Source organism: Apodemus sylvaticus, chromosome 7, assembly GCF_947179515.1.
Source record: "Apodemus sylvaticus chromosome 7, mApoSyl1.1, whole genome shotgun sequence".
NCBI lineage: Eukaryota > Metazoa > Chordata > Mammalia > Rodentia > Muridae > Apodemus > Apodemus sylvaticus.
In genome coordinates, this window is record NC_067478.1 from 54,847,605 (window position 1) to 54,872,473 (window position 24,869).

At 39.6% G+C, this 24,869-nt stretch overlaps 1 protein-coding gene across 3 annotated transcripts in view; it reads right to left on the bottom strand.

The window, feature by feature from the left end:
* Window positions 1-296: 296 nt before the first annotated feature.
* The window catches only part of Wdr72 (WD repeat domain 72), a 159,177-nt gene continuing 134,604 nt past the window's right edge, over window positions 297-24,869 (bottom strand). For all 3 annotated transcript variants that reach the window (XM_052187808.1, XM_052187807.1, XM_052187806.1), the window contains exons 18-19: window positions 8,017-8,121; window positions 297-2,438 (exon numbers count right to left, since the gene is read on the bottom strand). In XM_052187808.1, the coding sequence (XP_052043768.1) occupies window positions 2,383-2,438; window positions 8,017-8,121 (161 nt within the window). In that variant the 3' untranslated portion in view covers window positions 297-2,382. The remainder of the gene's footprint in view (window positions 2,439-8,016; window positions 8,122-24,869) is intronic.

Sequence of the window (24,869 nt, forward strand, 5' to 3'; positions counted from 1 at the left end):
CAAGGACACGAGGCTCTGAGAAGCCCACGCTGCCAGGACACACAGGGCTAGCTTCTTTTTCAGCACTAAGCACTTTCTAGACTCCATCCTCTGTACCACAGGTAAAGCACCACTCCAGGAACAACTCTACAAAGTGCTGGCCTGTACTGAAGGTCTGAAGATGTCACATTTCCCTGGATGAGAGTCCTGTATGTGGGTGTACACAGGCATCAGTATTACCAGATGATTGCCAGGAAGAAAGGCAAGATCTTTTTTTTTTTGAGTTTGTTTTTTTTTTAATTTTATTCGATATATTTTTTATTTACATTTCAAATGATTTCCCCTATTCACTACAAAAACAGGACTCCGAGTACAAACAATTGAATGTACTCCAGTGTTCAACAAGGGGCAGACCTAACGCAGACACACTCAGTTTTAACTTGAGCACTGTGGTACCAAGTGGACAAGCATAACTAGTCATGTGGCAACTTGAAAACATGGTCATAGGACAGTGTTCATAGAGGGAGCCTTTCAAACAGACCCAGGGATGGATTTGCATCTTAAGTAGGACCAGCATAAGGAACACATTCAGTTCTAACATTCTTTTTTAGGATTTAAAAGTTTTGTTGTTGTCTAAGTAGTATTGGCTTTTAGAAACTGATAAAAAAAAAAACAGTCATAATGAAGTAATTTAATATGAATTTGTAGTAACTCAAATGTATTGTGCTCCAGAATTGTAAAACTCTGGTTAGTTAAGTCAATGTTCCACAGCAGCATGGTGTAAGCAGTGTCTGATTACCCAGCACTGCTGACACCATGAAATATTTGTCAAGGATTTATTAATAGTTTCTTTAGATCTGAAAATATGCTAAATACAGCAATGATTTAAATATACTGTTATTCTTTTGTGCAAATGGAATAATAGGGCGTATCAATGAAGATAACAAAACTCATTTTTAATAAACATAACAGATTGTTAATATGTACTTGGGGTTTAACTATTAAAATTTTCCGTTAGAAGACATATACTTATTTAATATTTCATCACCCAAAATGCTTGTGATAGCCTTGAAACTCAGACTCTATCCACTGCCTGACTTGTTTGTAACTTGCTTCAAATGACTCACAGTCATATCCAAACAGGTAAAATGTTCAGAAGATAATGGTCTCCATGGGTATTGTCCTTAACAACATAACAAAATTGACTTCATGCAGAGACATGCTATTTTAGGAAACATAAAAGATGTATTTTCATCTACTTTGAAGGCATTACAGGTTTTTGATATTCATATTAGATATATTCATCCAGCTCAATAATTAATTGTAAGTCCTAAAGGTTACAGGGCAAGTCAGCTCAAAGATACATTTCCCTTTTTGAATCTCTTTTTCCCCCTGACTGCTGCATCTCAACAAGGATCTCAGGCTGATGTTCAGAAAAGTAGAATTAAAACCGTATGAAAGTATATGAACTACCCACAGGCACACATATGTGTATATATGCATGTATGCATATATACATATATGTATATATCATGTATTTTTTTAATTCCATCTTTATGAATTGGGGCATACTTCTATTCATTTAAATATACTTTAATAATCTTTCATGATTTTTTTATGTTAGGCATTCGATAAAAATCACGGCACAAAATTCAGATCCCTTTAACAGGTGAGCATTTTCCATCCGTTTCTGTTGATACTGTTTTGCATGTTTTAGTTTTAGAATTCCCGCTAGCCCAGCTTCTTTCTGGGAAAAGAACTGCAGATGTTTATTCTAACAAAGAATGAGCCCTGCTGTGTTGCAAGTAGGATCCCCTCCCCCAGGTCTATGAGGCTAATAAGATTTAATTAAAGGCATTCGCCATTGTGTCATTAGAGCTCCATGCTGATTGGACCTCACAAGGCTAGATACTGTGTGTCAAAGATTGACTAAAGGACATTTCATGTTTAAGGATGACATATGCAGGGTCTGGTCTGAATTGAAGCATCCACTAAAACTGTATGTCCTAACTCAACATGGCAAAGTTCATAGCGTTTTGGGTTAAATACCTTGAAGCAACAGTGAATTGAGAGTCTTGTGAATTCCTTTGGCTCTTGCAATTCAGGAGCTGAGAAGATGAACATCTGAAATGGTGTTAAATCTATGCCTGTGGGCTGGCGTTCTTTGTTGCAAATATTGACAGAAATAAGGAGGAGGAAGGAGACTACTTAGACAATCATTGCCTTGAATTAGGATTTGGATATCCTCAATCAGTGGTAACATTTTTAAAAGACTTTGGCTGACATTTTAGCGAATCTGCTATAGACCAATGACAATGTTGCTTTTATTCGATGGTAAAGAGATAGTGTGCGTGTGCTTGTCTGTTAGTTCAGACTGAATTCCTTTTTCTGGTCTCCATCTATCTAGCACATCCTGCAGGAGCACACCTTCGCTATCCATGGACGATACCTTGGCTGACCTAGAAAGAAAGCAAGTATCTGGGTTACTCGATGCAGTATAGAAACAAGAAAAGAAAGAAGGAGAGGGAGGAATGGGGCAAAAGGAGGAAGGAGGATATTGCCTGATTCCTGCACGTCTTTCACCCTGAGGTAAAATGCATTATGTGATAACCAATAGCCCTGTCTTATGAAGCAAGTATATACATTTTAATCCCGTACATTATTACCAGTCACTTTTAATTGTCCCCATAACAAAATGATGAATTTAGCTTGAAATAGGCAAATTCTCACACATTTTAGGCAGCATAATTGTTTTCAGAGCAATCTACAATCACGGTTGCAATGCCAGGCTTTATAAATATTTGCTGAAGTGTGGATTAAGTTGCAGAATCAAAATATGTGTGTCTTAAGCATTTCAGTAGTTATCTGTGTAGGCTAACAAAATGAGGGTATAGTAAATATAAATTGATTTGACTATTCAAAAGGAGGAGCATTGTGCTTTCATTAACTAATTTTTTTGTATTATTAATGCAACCCCAAAGTGGTAACTCTCCTTCCTCCTGGCAAAATTTTAAAATGTAGGCTCTTCATTTTAATGAATATTGTCTATATTGGTGTGTGTGGGGGGGGGTGTTCCTGTGAGTACAGTGTTATGTTGCTTTAAAATTTATTATGCTGATGTTTACATTTTCTCTTTGGGTAAGTTAATTAAAACACTGGGACTGCTAAACAAAACCAGGAGGAACTTATTACTTTATTATTGACATTGTTCTTCCTTTTCCTAGAACAGGTTTCAGCCCCAGCCGTAAGCCTGTGTTAGGTGGCCGTGATTGATGCTCAGCTCACACTGCCCACATTTTTTGCCTCATGCATCATCATCAGGCCCCCCCCAACACTACCGTCCCGAAGCTGTCCTACTTCCTAATTCCTGGGTTTTGCTGGTGATTCATGAGACGGAATAGTAAAAGGGGGGGGGGGGGAAATCTCACCTTGGCTTTTCACAGTGTATCATTCTCTGTGAGAATTTTAGTTTTGTTCATCAGATTCATGCAAATGTAATATTGATTGACAGTGATGCATATAGATCCACGTGCACAACGTGCTACATAGAAAGGACTAACATGTTCTATTAGTGACAGAACACACGCTGATTATAAACTACTTTGAAACTGAAGTGAAAACTTATTGAAGACATTATATTTTTCGTACTTCCAAATTCTTGCCCACCATTTTCTGCTGATAATACCTGCATGTAGATATGTGTGTGCGCCCATTTAAGTGTGGGAGGTCAGAGATTAATGCTGGCTTTCTCACTTTATCATTCTTTAAGTTTCCTTACTTAAGAAGGGCCTCTCACTGAACCTGGAGCTCTCTGATTCAGTTAAACTGGCAGGGCAGCGTGGTCTAGGGATTCCCTTGTCTCTCTCCCCACTGGCCTTTTTGTTTGTTTGTTTTATTTGTTGTTGTTGTTGTTTTCAAATAGATGCTAAAGATCAAACTCAAGTTCTTGTACTTGCATGGAAAGCACTTACTGTCTGAGCTATCCACCTAGTCCCTGAAGTTATTTTTAAGTGCGCTGTTCCTAGAATATTAGGAGATTAACTTGTTAATTTTCTAAGCCAAGGTCCCTCATTAACCCTGGCATAAAAATTGCAACTATTGCCCTGTAATTTTTATCATCTTGAGTATGAAATAAGGAGAAAGGGGCCCTTACTAAAACAGTCTGGAGTACTGAGGTTTATCTAGACGTTAACTAGATGAACTCGAAACCATTTCTGTGAAAGCTTTCAAATTCAGAAGCAGCCAGGCCTTAAAGAGGAAGGGAAAGAAAGTCTAATGGTACTGCAGAAAGGGAGCTGCAAGTTTGTGATGCTGTCTCGGAGCTTCTATTACCAGACATCAGTGTTATCCCCAGAGGTTTCAGGAACATATAAATGCCAGGGAAGGAGTAGGTAGACTTCATAGGGTCGGAGACACAAGCTCAAATGTGGAATTCACCTATGAGCCAAAACTCACTGCTGATGAATTATTTCAAAGAAAAGACATGTCCAAGGGTTACTTTCCCCATCAGACCAGACCTCTAGGTTCACCAGCAAGGTCGAAATAGCAAGAATGCTCCGGTAGACAGGTGCTTTGCCAACCTTAATGGACTCCAGGCACTCGCCTGGGTATAAGGCTTGAACCAATAAAGATCAGAATGGCAAGATGGGCAAGGTATAGCCCTCAAGAGAACAGGTGAGCACGCTCTGCAAGGCCTCTGAGCTGTGACCCATATGCAGAGTGGCCCATTTATAAACAGTTCTCTCTGGCCAGCTCAGGGTTGGAGATGAATGTCAGAGCTAAAATAAACCTATCGCCTCCAAACTCCACTTGGGAAGTCAACTGTGTCATTTTATGCAAAATGTTAAAAATTTCACTTAGTAATGGCATCTTAAAACTAGCAGCACTTAAGAGAGTAATTTTAGGTCTATTCAAAAATATATTTCAGGTTCTCCATGCCACTTTGTCCTCCCTACTTTCTACCTATGAATGAGGGCCGAGGTCAGTGTTCTGTAGCTGTGAAAACTAAAATAAAGTTTTAGTTTGAAAAGATTTAAAAAATAAAGACAGTATTTGGATTGAACAACAGAGGAAGTGATACTCTTGGTATGGGGAAATCATTTCTGTTTTCCTTTTCTAAATACTCTTTAAACATTTAGTCTATTCATTTAAAATGAGGTAATAAATATATTAGTCAGTTAGCATTACATTAAACTACATAAGGTCAATATCCATTACAGCTAGAAGGCTGAGCACACTCAGCTTTGTAACCGGGTGATTTTGCACATCCATGAAGATGTTAAAGGGAATTTCAAATGGAGGGGTGACATTCCAGGAGGAAACAGAAAGAATGATGACTTCCAGACTTAAGCTCACTCCTTCCCACACAACGTCATTGTGAGCTTAGCTACTGACACACTTCTTTTATTTAGGGTCTCAAATATCACCACTTCAAAGCTCCTAATTTTGGTTTCTCATAAAATAACGATGGTCAATCTGTCTCAGATAAATGCCTCCCTCATCCAGTACATAGAGGTGTGCACATTGCCAGGAAGTTGCTCATCATTGTAGTGACCCCACACATGGTGTGACTTTAGACTCTGAAGCTTATCTTTGGGCACTGAAGAATGGATTGTCATAATTTCACAGTTCCAAATGGTCCCACTGTGCCACCAAATTCCTATAAGAAACACAAAACTTATTCTCTCTCCGTGTTCGTTTCTGAGGCGTTTTGTCTATCAGATACTTCTACTCTGAGGAAATCTAATGTCTCATCAAAATCTTTCTCAGAAAACAAGCACCTCTGTCAGAAGTGTCTTAATTTCTTATCCCAGAATGTTATCCACACGAAGAGTAATAAATAATTCATGTCACTACCTCTTTGTTGTGTGTCCCTGAACTGCACAGAGCTGGGAGGCTGACAGCTGGGTCAGGACCAGGCACCCAAGATCTGACATGACACGCAACTAACAAGTTCCTTTCAGTTTATCCCAAAAGAAGACAACGGTCCAAAGTGCAGAAAGAAATCCCGAACCAAAACGAACGAGCTTCTTTCTTTTCCCCTAAGTGCTTGCTGTGAGCTGCTTTCCGACCCTCAAGCCCTGGTCATTTTACAGGACTGCCCAGCCCCCTTTCTTCCTCACACTCGCTTGGCCATTTACGCCTGGCTACGGATCAATATGAGCAATTCTTGGAGAAATACGATGTCTCCATGACAACCAAGCCACAAATTCTCAGTGGAAGGCAGTGAGACCAGTAGCCAACCCTCCAGAGGTTTCTAGGCCTATAAGGGTAAGAAGTCTTAAAATGCAAGGATGGACAGAGGAAAAAGCCAGAGCAATTCATTCTTTATTACCAGTTTAATGACGCCCGATGTATGGACTGGTACTCATTTTTTTCAGACTCTTCCCCAGCTCCTGTATTTTCTAATTACTCTCACCTTTTTTTTTTTTGACATGTTCTTTTGTTCATAACTGTCAGACGGTAAAAGCCATATCTGAATTTTACTCTCAGTCCACGTGTATGGCAAAACTGTTTTGACATTTGAAATGGCATCATGTTGATGCATCATGTTAAAAACAGAGAGTGCTTAAGTAAACACTGGACTCTAAAGATTTAACTTTCTGACAAAATGCTTGATGGGAAACAGCTCACCAAGAACTCTTAAAAACCTAGTCAGAATTAGACAGTTTCAGTCCTGAATGGAAGTAATCTTAGGAATAATTTTCAGTATAGACAGTTAACATTGCCATCACCCCTCCTTTTTAAGGTGAAGCGAATTGACATTTTCTTTGGAGTGTTATGTCAGGGAGCGGGGCTAATTTGTACTTTAACAATTTCTGTCATAAAAAGATGCTGTATCTCTGTGCCCTTAGATGAGGAAGAGAAAGCATTGCTGGGATCGGGCATGCAGCTGCAGCTCAGCTCCTCTTTTGAGGGATCCTAGTGCAGTGGAGGGTGGAGGGGGCCGACACACACTTGCCAGCACCACTGGGCCTATTGGGGTTCCAAGATGACTTAGGGGACCTGACATAGATTGCAGGCTACACCTTTCACTGAAAATTAAATCTCAGTATCTCTCCTCCGGGAAGGATCAGGGGACTGTTTGCAGCTGCCCCCCTGTCAGGGAAGGCGACACAATTTGGAAATCTCTTAACTAAGCTGACAGCCTACAGAGAGGATGGATCAAAAAATATGATACAAAGATCAGCGCACAAAGATGTCAGAGGGTGGAGGGGACACTGTAACCACGCAAAACAGGAAAGAAATGTCCAGCCGGGAGAGATAGCTGACTCTTTCAATCATGCTAATAGGGTAGATTCTAGCATCTTATAGCTTTTGTGACCCAACAATATCATTCAGCTTTAGTAACAATTTCTTTTTTCCCTTTGTAATTTACTAATCATTAAAATTGGGCATGCTTCAAACCAAAACAGAATTTAAAAAAAAAAATCCTTGTTAAGTTGTTCTGGTTATCTTTTCTTGATACATTTTCCTATCTTTCCTTTCCACAAAGAGACAAGCAACTTTGACACAGAGTAAATCTTCCTTCCTGATTAAGGGCTCCGATTGTCCTCCATTGTTTGACCATACCCAGCCCTGTTTTGCTAAAGCCCTTTCTCCCAGTCAGAGTTCTGTTTGAACAGGGAAAGGTAAAGAGATTCTAGTGGCCGCGATTTGTTCCTCTCTGCTCCTCATCTCTGCATTTCTGCCTTTCTCTTGTTAGATCTCATTATTTGAAATATTTGAAATGTCAACATTTCTCTACTTTCCAGCTTTCAGTGTGGATTAAGCAGTTTAGCTTAGAATTGATAATGAACTAATGGTGTCAGCTTCCCTTCTCCGTCATAACGTCTTTGTACTTTGTCCAACTGAATTCTTGATGAAAGAGGAAAAGATAACAGCCCCACACTGTGACCTCCTGGGGGGGTGTTAATTTGAGAGTGCAGCTGCTAAGAGCCAGCAGCCTTCCAGTGTCCTCCCCCACACCCTCCCAAGGACCCCAAAGCTGTGTCAAATTTATCATTTTATACTTGACTATGTTTAAATGGCTTCCACCTGCACTCTCCGACTCTTCCAAGACACATCTGTCAAGAATGTCCTCTGTATCTTGGAAGTTTGCCGAGTTCAAGTCGCTGCCATGCTTGACCGGACTGACTGAAGCTGTTAAAAAGAGAGAAAGGAGAGAGAAAGAGAAAAAGACAGCCATGAAAAAGTAGCAGTGAACATCATTAGACCATTTCAGACCCACAGATAGTGCGGGGCACACTATGGAAACACAAATAATAAATTGAAATAAAGTGTATCCTCTAAGTATTTATTGGCAGACACGTAATTAGTTGAAAAATCCATAGATGTGACTTTATCGCAGAAGAAAAATAAGCTTCTGGCTTTGGCTTAAAAGCTACATAGCTACAAAGTGACAAAGTGATGCTTTCGAAGTAGAAATCGTATTTTTAATGCATAAATCTAAAACAATATAGTCAATTAAGAGCACATGGCCACAGCACAAAGCGCATCAGCCAACTCAATTAGAAAGCAGGGACTCTGCCCCATGGTGAGGCTCCTTCTGTAGGTCCAGTCACAGAAACAGTCTCTGTTTGCACTTGGCTCTTTCCTCATCTCACTGAAACCCATGACACCAAACGCATGCAGGCAAAACGTCTTAAACAAAGGAAATCTTCAAGTATAGCATGAAAGCATTTCACATGAGGATAAGAGGCCCCAGTGTTTGTAAATAGGTTATCCAAAAACTTTTCACAAGATCATGTCCTAAGGAGCAACAGGGACTAGAAATGGAAGCTGGTTCCAACATTTCCTGTATTATCAATACCAGCTCTTCAACATGCAGATTCCAATATCTGTGATTTTCCAGGTTGAAACTCTTGCTGTAAATGACATACTTGAGCAGCATATGCTCATGTTACCTCTGCTCTAGTCAGTCTCTGCCAGGAGAGGCGGGTTTACTCAGCATGAAGGTATTCAGTGTACAGAACAAACTGAGTACTGATCACACAGAACAGGCCACACCCACTGATCTGAAGCCGAATGCACACACCTTGTTGAGAATATGCATTCCTGCGAAGTATAAACATGTGCATACCTCTGTCCATATATGTCCTCATATATGCTTATATATACACATATGCATATAACATTTAGCATATTTTCTAATATAGGCATGTAAACATATACATATACCTTTGTTTCTCTCTATATGTGCATATATATATACACACATATATAAACTAGTAAGTATACATATATGTACATGTATACACTTCACATGTGTATATGCACATATACATACTACTTATTGCATATATATATTTGCATCTATAATTACATATGTACACTACTGAGCATTTCTATATAGTAATATTTATACATATACATACATTATCAAATATATAACACATATGTATATAAACATTCATATTCCCATAGATACTTTTAAATGTACACATAATTTATATATATAAACATTCATTTTTATATACACAGACTCATACTACTAACAATACATATATACACTTATATAAACATGCACATTTTCATATATGCACATACTATTGAGTGTGTATATAAATTCAAATGCGTACACACACACACATATGTGTGTGTGTGTATATATATATATATATATATATATATATATATATATATATATAAAAACTGGCTATGCAAATATACTCCTGTATATATCCTTACATTTAGGTATATACTGAGATACACTTTTGAATGCAGTAGAATCTTATGCTTCTTATGTTTCTATAGTACATGCTACTATAGAGTCTATAGCTCTTGAAAATATGCCATATTTATAAGTAATCAATGCAATAAACAAAAATACCTACACAGCTCATATAGAAAATGTTCTTAGGCTCAGGGTCACTGTTGCTAAAGCTCCTTCAGGACATGAAGGAGCCCTGCAAAGCCTGGAGCCCGCATTGCTTCACACGCTGGATGAGTGACATCAAGGTGTCCCGCCAGAGCCCTGCAGGAATCAGCACCATCAGCACTCTGGGCTCCCACTTCTCTGTGTGCTCAGACCTGAGGCCCAGCAGTGACTCTTTAAAAGATGCTGGTCGCAATTCTGGTCACACATTCCCTGCAGACAGGGTCAGTGGCCCTCTGGGAGCCCAGAAAGTAGCTGTACTGTGAACGATGGACAGTCTTTGGAGTTGCCACTTCCTGAAAATCTTGCCCTTAGAAGCAGACATAAGGGAAGGCTGAAATTCTTTTTTTTTTTAATTAGATATTGTCTTCATTTACATTTCAAATGTTATTCCCTTTCCTCATTTTGCCTCCTAAAACACCCTTATTTTAAGTAATACACCTATATTTTCACTTTGTACATTTGGATTTTCTGAATCCATACCCCCTCCAAAATATAAGCTAAGTCTGTTTCCTTCGTTTTCTATCACATCTACAACAGTGTCTGGGCTACAGGGATTATTCTCCAAGGATTTCTGAAATAAATGAGTGGACCAGGGACTGAAGCAGAGGGGCCAGACTAGCTGTCCTCATAAATCAAGAGGATGTGTGCTTTCAAGGATGTGTGTTCAGTTAGATCTGTGAGAAGACTACTGTTTTATACCATGTGGCCAAGTCTGCGATCTGCAAGAAAATGTCTTTGTGTCCTGATTGTCACCAAGTCAGCTCTCTCAAATTTAATTTTCCTCACTTTAAATCACATAGGTTGACTATTTTTGAACTCACGGATTTTTGAGAGGTCTTTAAGTGGGATAGGTGAATGGAACAAAGCTACAGGAAACTATCATACTGGTCAACATTTATAAACTTTTTACATGGCTTTTACCTTCAGGTATCTTGTTAACTTTCTGAAGTAGTGATGGTGGTGTTGACAATAAGGGATGGCTCACCCAGATAAATCTTGTTCTAAACACTCATGGGGTTGTGTCTCTATTTATTTTGGCAAGCACGTTGGCCTTGTCATCTAACATATCATTATTTCATGACTGAACACCTTTCATCAACCATCCACTTAGTCATTCCTCCAACATATCTTTACCAAGCACCCATTATTAAAAATGCTTATTCTAGCAGGTCCCTAGCCCATAGTCCTGAACTACTGGCTACAGACAGAGTCTGGGAGAGAGGAAGCCATTGTTCTCAGTTGTGTACCCACCAGTGAACTCCAATGGATCATTTCCATCCATGGGTTGAACTCAGGTAGTGACTCTCTCTCTCTCTCTCTCTCTCTCTCTCTCTCTCTCTCACACACACACACACACACACACACAGTATAGATGTAAGAAAGGGATTAGCAGGAAAGAAATAGATTAGAAGGTAGGAGTATGAGATCAGTGTACTACTGTGTGAAATTGTCAAAGAACACATTTTATCAATAAAACATGCTACTATTAATTGGAGACTTCCAAGGGAAGAGGGCATGACATTCAAAGTGCCCACAACTGTTGTGAATGGCAATAGATTAAATCTAGCATGAGAAGATCTACCAAATGATTCCAAAAGCTATAAAGTCAGATTAGATCTGTCAGGAACTGAGTTCAACAGGTATCATGTAGCTACCCTCTGCCTAGACTTCTGATTTCTAAAAAGTTTGGTTCTTTTGAAGGTCAATGTTGGAGAAGGTTGGTTATTCAGGTATCTTCCTTATGACAGATTCGTCTTTAAATCTAAAGTGGTACATGATTCCCCATCCTTTCCTGGGTGGTTCACAGAGTATCCAATTAAATTTACCGTGGAAGAAGGGACGATGCCGTGTCAATTGGGAATGGTGGGCTTCCGAGAGGTTAATTACTGCCAGTCTACCTTTGTTTGTTTGTTTGTTTGTTTGATAGGCTAATCCTTGTGATTGTCCTTTTGGGTGCTTCCTGTGGTGTTTTCCTCATTAAACTCTGACATGATGAGTGGCTGGGGTTCATCTAATGAACCATTTCAAAACCAGTGCAATCAAAACACATTGATTTGATGCTGATTATGGGTATAGCTCTTTGTTGGACTACAGAGGGCAAAGAAGTGAATGTACTTTCAATGGACCCTCATGCAACTTGTGATCTTGTTGATATTCAACTAGCAAAATTAGACAGGAGCTCTAGAGCCTGTGGTCTAAGGGTGACATGCCTTTTAGGAGGATAGAGAAGTTCTCTACTGTAAAGGAGTAAGGAGGTGAGGTTTGACCTAGCTGTCCTTGAATGGGATTGTGGGATAACCAAAGGGAGCCATTCACTCCAAAGATAAAGGCCTAGACACAGATATGGCCAAAGACTTACTAAATATGCTATGTAACAGACATATATGTAGCAGTCGCTGTTTGATGTGACTGTCCACTTGAGATGTTTGAAATGAAATGAATTCTCCATATTTGTCTTGTGGAGCTGTCTGTGAATTGCTGTTGTTGGCTAATTCTTCTCACCTATAGAAGTAGCTATAGACAGGTTTTTTTTCCTTGACCTAGATAGTCAATAACTTGATCTTTACTGATGGAGGGCCCATTTATCACAGTAGCCATCCTTTCACTATACATATTGACTTTTCCTTATCAATACCACAGTCCATTTGTAGCTCATCACTAAAGTTCTTGGGTGTTTTCAGTAGTTTTTGAAGGTGCTTTTCAGAGCTTGGCAGAGAGGTGCTTCTGACATCAATACCATGCAAATGGCTAGCCTCATCTTTGGCTTAGCATCAACTGTTTATTTCCTCAGGAATGGATTGTGAAGCTGTCTACATCTGGAGGCTTGGGGCCCCAAAAGACACTGTTCTACTCCACAGATCTTCATTAAGACGGAAGTTTGTTCCATTCACTGACTGAGGGGCGGCTGTTCCATTTACTCACCACATGCTTTGAAATATCGACAACCAAAAGGCTGATGCTCTGAATATCTTTTCAATATCTCCAGCCAGTAGATATAGAGAAAAGTCTGTGTGCTCTACATGAATGTGTAGGACTATGGTACCTCTAATAAGTTTATTTCTAGATCCTAAGAAATGAAAAGTTCAGGCAAAAACAATAGAAAGCCAGTATTTGTATGTCTCTCCCTCTCCCTCTCTCTCTCTCCCTCTCTCCCCCCCCCCTGTCTGTCCTCTCTTCTCTCTATGTCCCTCCCTCCTTCCATGTGTGTGTGTGTGTGTGTGTATGTGTGTATGTAGTGTTCATGTATACGTGTCTGTGTTGTGTGTGTTGTGTGTACAGGTTCATATTCACATGCGTGCACACATATGTGATACACCCACCATATTATCTTTTGAGCCATGCCCATCTTTTATGTGGGTGCTGCAGATAGAACTTGGGTCCTCACCCTTGGAAAGCAAGCACTTTCCACTCGGCCCTCTCTTCAGCTCCCCCCCCCCCCAACCAGTAGTTTAAAACTACATCCCAAATATTTTAGGAAGACTCTATGGAAGAATTTATTGTTTAAATTATGTGTTAACATGGCCACACAAATCCATGTGGCAACCTCCACATGCCTCTGGTCTCTATTCTGGCTTCTATTATTTTCTAGAAACTTCCTTCCCTCCTTCTTTTGCCATTCGTAGAATGATGGCATTTAATGTCAAAGACAGCCAAGCCTAGAGTGTTAGTTGCCTTTTTTATCACTGTGACCAAATACAGAAACACATAAAAGAGGGGCCTTTTACTTTAGCTCATGATCTCAGAGCATCTCAGTCTCAAGGATGGAGGGGTGCAAGAAAGCATGGGCAGCCAAACTGTGTAGCTGGCACTCTTTGCATCATGGTGGCAGATAGGAAGTCAAGCAAGCTAAACCAAAACCGGAGGTAGGAAAAGTCCTCAAAGGCCCCTCTCAAAGGACTCGCCTCGGCCACACTGGATCCATGTAACAAAGGTTCCAAACTCTGAGAAGCTGGGGACCAAGGGTTTGGACACAGGAGCCAGGGGAAGAACCTCGCTCACTCATAGCAGACCTAGGTAGAAAACAGTTCCAGGAGGTACACGGGGGTCCTGGATGAGAGAATATAGAGCACCAATAAAAACCTCCATTCACTCCACAAACAGTACAAGACCTTTTCAGACAAGCAACCACTGACCAAGCAGAGTGTTTGTTGACAATCCATAGCATTCTGCCATTGGTGGAAAACATAATAAAGGGTGTTTCTGGAAGAGACAGTCCTTCCCTGTGCCTAATGGAGCAATCACACATTGCTCACCAGGCCTCCCAAGATGATGATTGTGTGCAACATCTCTCATGTCAATCTACTTCACTTTGGCTTTACCAGTGAAGGCTGGTGTTCTCCTTACTTGCAAATTAATGGTTCTAAAAAGATGATTACATGTAAAATATTTTCAATGACCCAAAATCCTGTGAGTTATCTAGCTTTAAATTTAAGACTGTAAAGCCAACTATTACTAATTATCTTTTCTTGTTATGTGCTTCAGTAAAAAATAATCCATGTTATTTATGGAGTGAATAAAATATGCATCAAAATTATTCTAATATAATTAATCAGGAATTATTTAGAAAGTTATCCCAGGACTGGAGAGATGGTTCACTGGTTGAGAGCATGCATTACTCTTGTATGGACCTGTGTTTGCCTCCCAGAATCCAAGTCAGGCAGTTCACAACCGTCTGTAACTCCAGCTGCTGGATGTCTGTCACCTTCCTCTGGCCCCCCTTGGGCACTGCACCTCCATGCATACCCCACTCCCCAATAAAAAATAAAATCTTAAACGACACAGAGATCCATTCATATGGGCAGGCTCCTTTGAAATAGGGAGAATTCTTAAAGACAAGTGATTCATAAAAAAAAAAAAAATGCTGTCAAATGAATGGAAAAACCACCAGAAAAAGATTTACTAAGCAAGAATATATGGATAAGACATGGGTTCTAGAGCTCAGGAACAAACCATGGTCTTAATCTTTTAGCTCAGTCTGGAAGTGAGGTGCATCACCTCTAGCTTGGGAATCCCTGCCTCTTCACACCCCAATGGAAGCACTACAAAATACACTAAATGGTAACAGGCATTACAAAAGGCACAGAAGGAAAAAAAGACATCAAATTCAGATAGAAGTAAGTGTTGGTGCAATCCTGGAAGCTCAGGAAGAAAAAAAGTATATGCATTTTATTTCTATTACACACACACACACACACACACACACACACACACGCATACACACATGCATACACATACACATGCGCTATTTGAGTATAGGTGCCTTCAGAGGCCAGAAGAGGACATCAAATCTGGAGCTGGAGTTACAAGAAATTGTAAAATGACTGTCATGGGTATTAGGAACCACATGCAGGTACGCTGCGAGAGTAGCACATGCTCTTAACCAATGTATGTAAGTATATTTTAAGTCAGAAGGAAGCAAAACCAACAAGGAAAATTTAAGCACCAACAAAAACTCTGTAAGCACAGAAAATGTCATCTGGACAGACTCTAAATTCAGTTTATGATGTGGCTTTGTCTGTAGACAGATGTTGTATCAGTTAAGCATTATCTACTAAAGAGCTGTGTCCATATTTCCCCTACTTTTGAGAGTATCTACCAAAATAATCAAGCAGTAGTGTTTCTTGGGTGTGTATCCTGTGTTAGACTCTGGGCTCACTTTGCTTTTGGTGTGGAAAACAAAATCCTACTGTGACAATGACAAAGAGTGTTTGATGCTTCATCACCGCTAAGTGATCTTCAGCAAGAGCACTGTCAGACATCTGTGTTTCTCTATCCTCCTGAGCTCTCTACCTGAGATGCACTATTGTTTGGGTACAACTGTCTAGTGGGAATTTCCTCAAGACTTATATTATTTTTATTTGTTTGTTTGTTTGTTTTTTCACTCCAGATCTAATCCACCCCCAATCCACCTTCTGACTGTTCCACATGCCATACCTCCTCCCCACCCCCTGTCTCCACGAGGATGTCTCCACTCCCACCCCAAAACCCCAAGACTGATATATTTTTAACTGGTAAGAAGATGCCTTTTTCAAAATGCTTTGACTGATGACTATTATGTCAGTATCCATATCCAGGGGTATATAATATTTATTGAATTCAATATATAAACACTGTTTATACATACATACATATATATATATATATATATATATATATATATATATATATATATATATATATATATATATATTCAAATTGTTGGCTAATTAGGCTGAGGGGAAATTCTTGCTGAGACATGTGGCTAGATCGCTCAGAGGACTGGACGTCAGGCTAGTGTTGAGGAAGGAATAGCAATTATTTACTATGTTTCTTTAAACATGTTGTTATTCCTCACAGAAACACAAGTTTCTCTAATTGCCCTGACTGTATGAGTGAGGAGCTACTTTGGTTAGACTGGCAACCAGCAAATGCGACACTTCTGACTTACCACAAGGCACAAGTTACTTATCAATAATACTAATCTTGGTGGTTGGAGAGATGGCTTTATAGTTAAGAGTACTTGCTGCTCTTCCAGAAGTTCAGTTTCCAGCACCTACATTTTTGGGTGGCTCATAACCATCTGTATCTCCAGCTTCTGGAGCATCTGAGACTCTTTTCTGGCCTCTGTGGACACTTGTATACATGTGATATAAACTTACATGCACAAAGAAAATGAATGAATGAATGAATAATAAAGTGTTCATATAACCCAGATAAAGTACTACTGATAATTTCTAAGGCTGAAAACATTATCAAATTTAATTGTAATTTAAGGAGAAAATCTCAAGGCTCTACTTAATGCTACAGCTCAAATTTATCCAAATATCTCTAATAATTCATTATTAACAACAGTAGCAGATTTCATTAGATACCTTAATTGCATATTTTAAAAATAGGAAATATTAATCTTCACTATTTATGATCCAAATTATATGTACTCATTGCAAGATAAAAGATTAAAAAGAATTTCACAATTGGAAAATTTCATGGGTCCTCAACGATGCAGTATATAGCAACAGGGCAGGGGGAGGGTATGTCTCTCCCACGTCTGTAGTCTAGTGTCCAATGTTACCTCTACTCTTTAATGTGACCTTGGGCTTAGGAGTCAAAGTCCTGACTCAAGTTCTTTTCTACACAGAATGAGGCAGTTGGACCAGGAAGCCCCTCTGCTATTTTATAACTCTGAAGTTTAAGACTTTTCAAAATTGCCAGGCGGTGGTGGCGCACGCCTGTAATCCCAGCACTCTGGGAGGCAGAGGCAGGCAGATTTCTGAGTTTGAGGCCAGCCTGGTTTACAGAGTGAGTTCCAGGACAGCCAGAGCTATACAGAGAAACCCTGTCTCAAAAAACAACAACAACAACAACAACAAAAAACCAAAAAACAAAAAAACAAAAAACAAAACAAAACAAAAAAACAAACAAAAAACCAAATCCAAAAAAAAAAAAAGCAAAAAAAACCAAAAACCAAAAAACAGAAAGATTTTTCAAAATCAACCAACTACTCATTCAGAGCATCACTGAACAAGATGTTAAGAAGCAAATAGCCAAGAGACTGGCTCTGAAAATCTTCAAGACTTCTAAGGGTTTTCCACCATAAGCAAGGATACTAGGTCCTTTGTGGCTTCCATCCTGCAGGTATGGAGGGAACAGGATTTACTCAGGGACTCGGAGCTCACTCAGTCAGCAAACTTCTTGTTTTGGGAGAACAAGAAGCCAAGTTTGATTCTAACTCACATGAAAGAACAAATGGTATGGTGCTTGTAATACAAGCCCTGGGGAAAGAGAGATGGAGGGGGTCTCTGGGGCTCACTGGCAGTGTTCCTAAGGATGACACCTAAGGTTGTCCTGTAGATGTCACATGAACATGTAGAATATATATGTATGCACACACACACACACACACACACACACACACACACACACACACGTGCACTGACCCATGCATATACATGTATGAACACATATAAAAAAACAATCTGATCAAATCACCTGGCTTGGTCCCAGCGTCCTACACAATAGAAATAATCACTTAAGAAAAAAAAAGGACTCAGCGACGTCTCATCTTAGAAGACCATCTCGGACTATAGAGGTACATGGGTAGTGGACAGCTTTCAAATGCATAACAGAGATGAGCTTTTGTACTCTTCACGTAATTTAGGTTTGTCCAAAGTCATTTTTCTCATAAGGACTAAATCCTCTGGTAAATATAGAAGTTCATTATCTATGCTTGCTGTTCAGAACCATAAGAAAACATGAATTGGAAAGCAAGAATCGATTCCAAAGGAGAAAATGGATCTCAGATATTGGCACCTTGAAGAAAGAGGGACCCAGGGAAGAACTTACAGGGATCTTCACAGTTTGTTTTTGGAAATGGAGGAGAAGGTCATAAAAACAAAGTAGACCTTTCAATAAAACAAAACAAAAAACAACAACAACAAAAACCAAGCCTGCATTTGAGACCAGAGATGAACCTGATTTCCATATGAACTTGATAAAGACTACAAAGTATAATTTAACAAAACCATAACAAAACTTGTATTTCTCCCTAAGAGAAAATAACAGAGGTTGCCCCCTCTTGATCACTGGGAGAAGAGACAACTGCAGAAATTACATGAGTTCTCAAATCCATAAGTCCTGCAACTTTCCCCAGGCTGAAGCTAATGCAGGACCATCAGTATGGGAAGCATGCTTACATTGGTCTGTATCTAAGGAGATACTTGTTCCATATTGTTAATCATTTCATATGACACAGCCTCTAGATAGGAAATGGAAAATAATCAAATCAAGTCACCTAGCCTATAGCTTGTTTTCACTTTTTAACAGAAATAAGGAAGGGTGGAAGGAGGGAAGGAAAGTCTAAGAATATTTTGAGTCATTAGTCTTAATTGCTTTGAAAGTGGTAGTTCTGTTTGATATCAAAGTGGGAAGTCTTACTAAAATGGAGACATGCTTGGATACATTTCAATCCAATTTGGAATGAGCAACACTCTCCCATGCCTTGCCTCCCATATATGTATACATATTTGATGTGAGAAATATAGGTAGTGGCTGACATCCAATTTTATGGTTATGCATATGAAATGAAGCCATGTGTTTTAAAATGTTCATGTGCTTGTATTTATTAAAAGATAAATAGAAAAATGGCTTCACATATTCTCAAACAGTCAGTGCATCATACTCAGGCTATTTGAATGATGTTTTTAAGATTTTATTACTCCTAAAATATAGAACCAGCCTTCATAAATAGCAGAGAGTTCCCTTTATACATTTATTATTATTTTTAAGATAACATCTCTTTACTTTGCACATACTGCACTTGAACTAATAATTCTCCTGCTCTGTCATCCCAAATGTTAAATGTACAGATGTGTATCACTATACATCTCTGAGAGTCTCAATTTAATACAAGATAATCTATAATGAAAAGATAAACATAACCCAAGGAAAAGAATTTACGAGCAAGCATGTAAATGAATGAAAAGAAACTGCACTCGACAGGCAGTGGTGGCACACCTTTAATCCCAGCACTTGGGAGGCAGAGGCAGGAGGATTTCTGAGTTTGAGGCCAGCCCGCTCTATAGAGTGAGTTCTAGGACAGCCAGGGCTACACAAAGAAACCCTGTCTGAAAACACACACACACACACACACACACACACACAAGGAAAGAAAAAAGAAAAGAGAAACTGTTCCCTATAATCTAGGAGGATGTTTAAGAGTCAGGCTCAACACAAAAGAGATGTTATCATAGTTTGAGAACAAAGGTAATAGTAAGCAAAGGCCAAGAGCTGTACAGATGCTTCTAGATAAAACGATTCCCAAACTTATGGTAAAACACTCCTTGCTATGTTTTAAAATTGTGTTTGGAAGAATGCATGGGTGTAAAGGGTTGCCAAGTCATGTGATGTTAGACTGAATCAATGAATTAGAAAACCCACTGTTAGGTAGAGTCAGTGATAAGACAGGCTGCACACATACTGTGACACACTTACATTGAGGAAAGAATTCAAGGGAAACACACTTTTAAGTATTTGTAAAAGAAACAGGATAGTGAGCTATCATTTGCTAGGACTTTGAGACTTTGTTTCATTGGGAGGAAAAATGTAGGCAAATGACTGATGTCAGGTTGGAGTTCTCAGGAAAGGATGAGCATCACATTAGGTCCAGCATGGGAGACACAGAGAGGAGTCTGTGAGAAGAGTCACGTGAGCCCAGAAGGAGGACTTTGCTCTTGAAGCAATGCAGTGGTTTTTGTTGGGTATTAGGATTAAAAAGGGATATTAGATGACAAGGAAGGCTCTGGAAGGAATGGAGGAGAAGAAAAAGAAGTCATCACTATGAGAATATCTGAATATACCAAGACGAAGTCTGGAAGTAAATCTGAAAGAAAACATATTTATGATGCTCTAAATAGTTCTAATGGTCATTTCTCGCCTCCAGTGTCTCTTACTCCCATGAACACTCCCGCTCTGCATTCTCTCCTGGGACGGATGCTGTGACCACCCAACTGGCTATCTCGCTTCAATCCTTCTTTCAACTGAGAAACACTGCACTGCATCTCAAACCAGAGGTCCGATCTTAGAGCTCTCAAGTAGAACACGATCTGCTACAATGTTCCCTGTTGAGTCCACAGTGGATGATTCCACAGCTGTGAAAATGATGAACCACACAAGTGCAGTCTCGGCTAACAATGGCGGGTTTCTGAGGGAGTCCACCCTATTCTCAAACAATGCCTTTCCGACTGTGATACCACATACTTCAACATTATGACATCACACATTGTCCCTTGGCTATGACATCCATTTTCTGCACCACTGCCTTTGTGAAGGTCCTTGGGGACTAATGTCACTCCAATTCTTTGTTTACTAAAATCAGTTCTCATTGAAGAATTTAGCTCAGATTCTTTGGTGAAATCTTCATTAACCCACCAATGAATACACCTCTCCCCTGTTCTGTATCTATTAGCACTTTGTCTGATTTAAATTACACATCTACAACCATTCCTTGTCCACACTCGGGCACAGTAACAGGACACCCAGGTATTTTAGACACATCTTGCCTTATGAGGCCGTTTTCCTCTCTAATGGAATCTCCAGTGCTGGAATCAGAAGCCCGGGCTGGAGAAGTCAGAGGCATGACCCAAATGTCAGTTTCTGACATCCTGAGCTTGTCTCAGTCAGTTGGAAATTCAGAGAGGGAGAGAGAGAGGGAGAGAGAGAGTATACTGGTACCAAATGTAATGAGCTTAGTTCTCCAGGGATAGTGTAATTGTAGGCAGCAGTGACTGGGAAAATCTACTTTCTCAGAATTGGATCTTTATATAAGAGCCTGGGTGCACCATACTAAGAAAAACTTCTAAGCCAAAAGATCATTTATTTAAAAAAAAAAAATGTTCTCCAACAACCTTCAAGGCATGAAAATAAGAGTGGTTGTTGTGGAACACTGTCCCCTAAGCATAGCAGCCATTGACATCTTCATCAGAGCAGCTATGACTAGTTCAAAAGATCTACAAGCTCAGTCCTCTTAATATTCCCACAAGAAAGAAGGTGGGGATGGTCACTGGATGCTCCCCTGACGTTCCACCCACTCGCTCTCACTCCTCCCAACTCCATCTAATGCTGTCTTGATGCACGTAGTTTTAGGTGCCAGAGCAGAGAGAACCGTGAAGGTTAACTGAGGCAGCCACTCCATCCATGTGACAATGAAATCGCTATCCGTGCTGGCATGAGAGCTTTTCAGTGGTATGGCTCTTTTGGGTCACCCTCACACCTCTAAATAGCTCCCCACCTGTGTATTCTGTAAGTCTTGTATACTCACTGATTTGCTAATTTGGACATTGGTGGAATCGCCACTTTGATCTGTGCCCTAACTGGGATGAATATATATTTATTCATGCCTCTCAAGAAAAAGTTGACACTACCATTGCAAAAAGAAAAGAAAAATCACATCTACTCTGTACAAGGGAACACTCATAGATAGTCATTCTCATTCCCCGACCCTCATAAATCAAAAGGTTAAACTGACCCCTGGGATTTTCACTCTTCTGAACATAATGTACAGTCATAAAACAAATTTTGGTCCCATGGGATATCCAATTTTTATTTCATTATTTCAAAGAAAGGGTCACTTGAATGTTAAAGTGTTGTGTTTGATCATTGTTATGATTCATGCTGAGTAAGGCCCATAGATGCATTTCTATGTACTGACTGTATATATATGATATATATGTATATATATATATATGTGTGTGTGTGTGTGTGTGTTTGTATACATTGCATATATCTATCTATATATCTATCCATCTATCTATCTAGATATATAGATAGATGGAGGGATGGATAGATAACTGTCTCCATAGATGTCATAATGGTAGCACCTATATGTAATATTTTCCAAAGTAATGTAGGTGTTAAAGAGTCTAAAAAAAAGGTAACCACAGGTAGAAAATAAATTACTTAATATTTAAACTGTTATTATTTTGCCCAAGTTCCTGTTCCAAGACAGATTTATTTTCTTCTTTCTTCAAAACTAAAACCTTCTCCACAACTAAGAAATGCTCTCAGAAAATTCTCCCAAATGTAAGACCTAACTTTCTGTTCATCCATTTTTAACATTTTATGTTGAATTCAATAATCTCACTGATATTTCATTTTATAGAAGTAAGATGATAAAAATTTTATTAAAGTAATAAAAGGAAAAATGAATGAAGATAGCTTGGCATAATTCAACAAGATAAAATGAATCCTTAATGTAAGAGGAGGCTACAGTCTTCAAAGGAATATGCAATTATGGAAACATGGGTTTTGCATAAAAGTGCCATTGATACTCACGATTTAGTTATATCAAACAGTAATTATGATGTCTCTAGGGAATTTAATGGGGATTGGTCTCTAAATTTTTTTCAAGGGTTGGTTACTTTTAGAATTTATTATGTGTATGTGTACATGATTTAGTCTACATGTATGTGAATCATCTGTATGACATTTTTCTGAGAGGTAAGAAGAGGGCATCTAGAACTGTAATTACAGGTGGTTGTGCATCACCATGTGAATGCTTGAAATAAAATCCAGGTCCTCTGCACAAGGGACGAATGCCCTTAGCTACTGCACCATCTCTCCAGCCACAGTAATTTTTAAAGACTTCCTCACCCTACTGTTATTTGGGTTAGGGTAGGGGGTTTCCTAATCTCTAATAAACAATATTTGATTTCCCCTGCTGGGCATCTGCAAGAAACCATGGTCACCTGTCTCTGCATAGAATCTTCATGAATCAAAGATCACGCATTTGTTCTTCAGAGACAAGAAATTTAGATTAATATTTTTGCCAAACTACGGAGTTTGTTTTATTATTGGAGTTTTTCTTTGGAGTAGGGGAGACCCTAAAGATTTTAGATAGGAGGCCCAGCCCGAGCCCAACATTGTGGGACCCTAGAGTCACAGCTCTCTGGAAGAAGGCAGCTATTTCCCACAGTAAGGAAGTCATCTAGCTTGGAGTCACACAGCCCAGGTAGATGACAGATGAAACAAAAATACTGTAGAAATCTATTTCTTTGGCCAATCTGAAGTATAGATCAAATTGACTTTCTCCCAAGACTAAACACACCCCCAAATCCCCTTATCCTGTGAAACTGTATCTGAGATGCTGACCCACACATGGCACCAGGCCCTGGCCTCTACTCAGCCAGGCAGTTATCCATGGAAGTGGCTCACGGCTGACACTCAGATTGACTGGTTCACACTAATTTACTTCACAGAGATTCCATTTATCTCTTAGAAGATCCCCTGGCAGCAGCTTATAATGGCATATCCTAGGATGCCTGTCTGTGTGTGTTTTTAAAGTGGCAGTCCTTGATGCACCTGAGCTGGAAGACAGTTCACAGATAGGAGACCAGGCGTCTTCAGAACACATCCCAAAGTACAGATGGGATCAGAAAGCTTGCTTGACTAGAAGGATCAGCTGTATATTAGCTGTGTCTGCATTCTGACTGGAGCAGATCTGAGACACACATCCATTGGTGCGGGGAGCAGAGAGGGGAAGCAGAGGACAGACTGTGATTTGGCTTTACTTGTGTGTGTGTGTGTGTGTGTGTGTGTGTAAGTCTGTGTGTGAACATAGGAGAAGTTACTCATATCATGTGTGTGGATGTCAGAGGTTGGCACTTCAGCTAAGCTGGCTGCACCTTGAGTTTCAGGGACCCTCTTGCGTCCACTTCCCCAGGGCTGGGATTAGAAGCACACGCCACAGCACTGGGTTTTACATGCTGGGGACTGGGTCTACCTCAAGTCCTCATGCTGTATGGCAAGCAATTTGCAAGGAAGCCACTTACTCAGGCCCATATTTCCTCTTTAAATACTATGAAGTCGTTAATTTTGACAAGTTTTCAATCGAGCATTCTAAATATTCCAGAAGATAGGGAGAAACTGACACAAGATGCTCAGTTCTAGGTACATTGAAATGGCCATTGCAATCATGAACTCAGAGCGGCTGAGGTTACCTACATTGGCCATGCATAAAACTGGACCTGTCATCTATCAATCATGAACTGGGAAAGAACTCACAGAGTTCTACCCTTCTCTGCCATGCTACTAGTTATTTCTGATGGAGGGTCATTCACTAGCTTCAGCGGAGTAAGTCCACCAGGTTCCAGTAGATGTTCTAAACCCATGATCACACAAATGGGCCATGTTATAATAAAAATGGGGGGGCATGAATGTGGGAAAGACACCTTTTGGGAAGCAGGGTGAGTAGCATTAACAGTGTCACTGTGGCAGGAGATAGGAAGGGGCAGGGACCAGAGTTACCAGAATATCTTATATGTATAGACAGAATCACCTAGGAATGTATTTAATAAAAGTTATAATCAATAATAAAGAAAGAAAAGGAAAACCCCAAAATAATTTCATTTGCTATCAACAGGTCTAAAGAGCTAGCTGAAAGGCTATGCTATAACTGACAAACTGGTTACTTACATCTGAAGAAAAGAGGCCTTTACATTTGCCCTCCCATGCCTACCATAGTGCTTGGGGAGTGCTA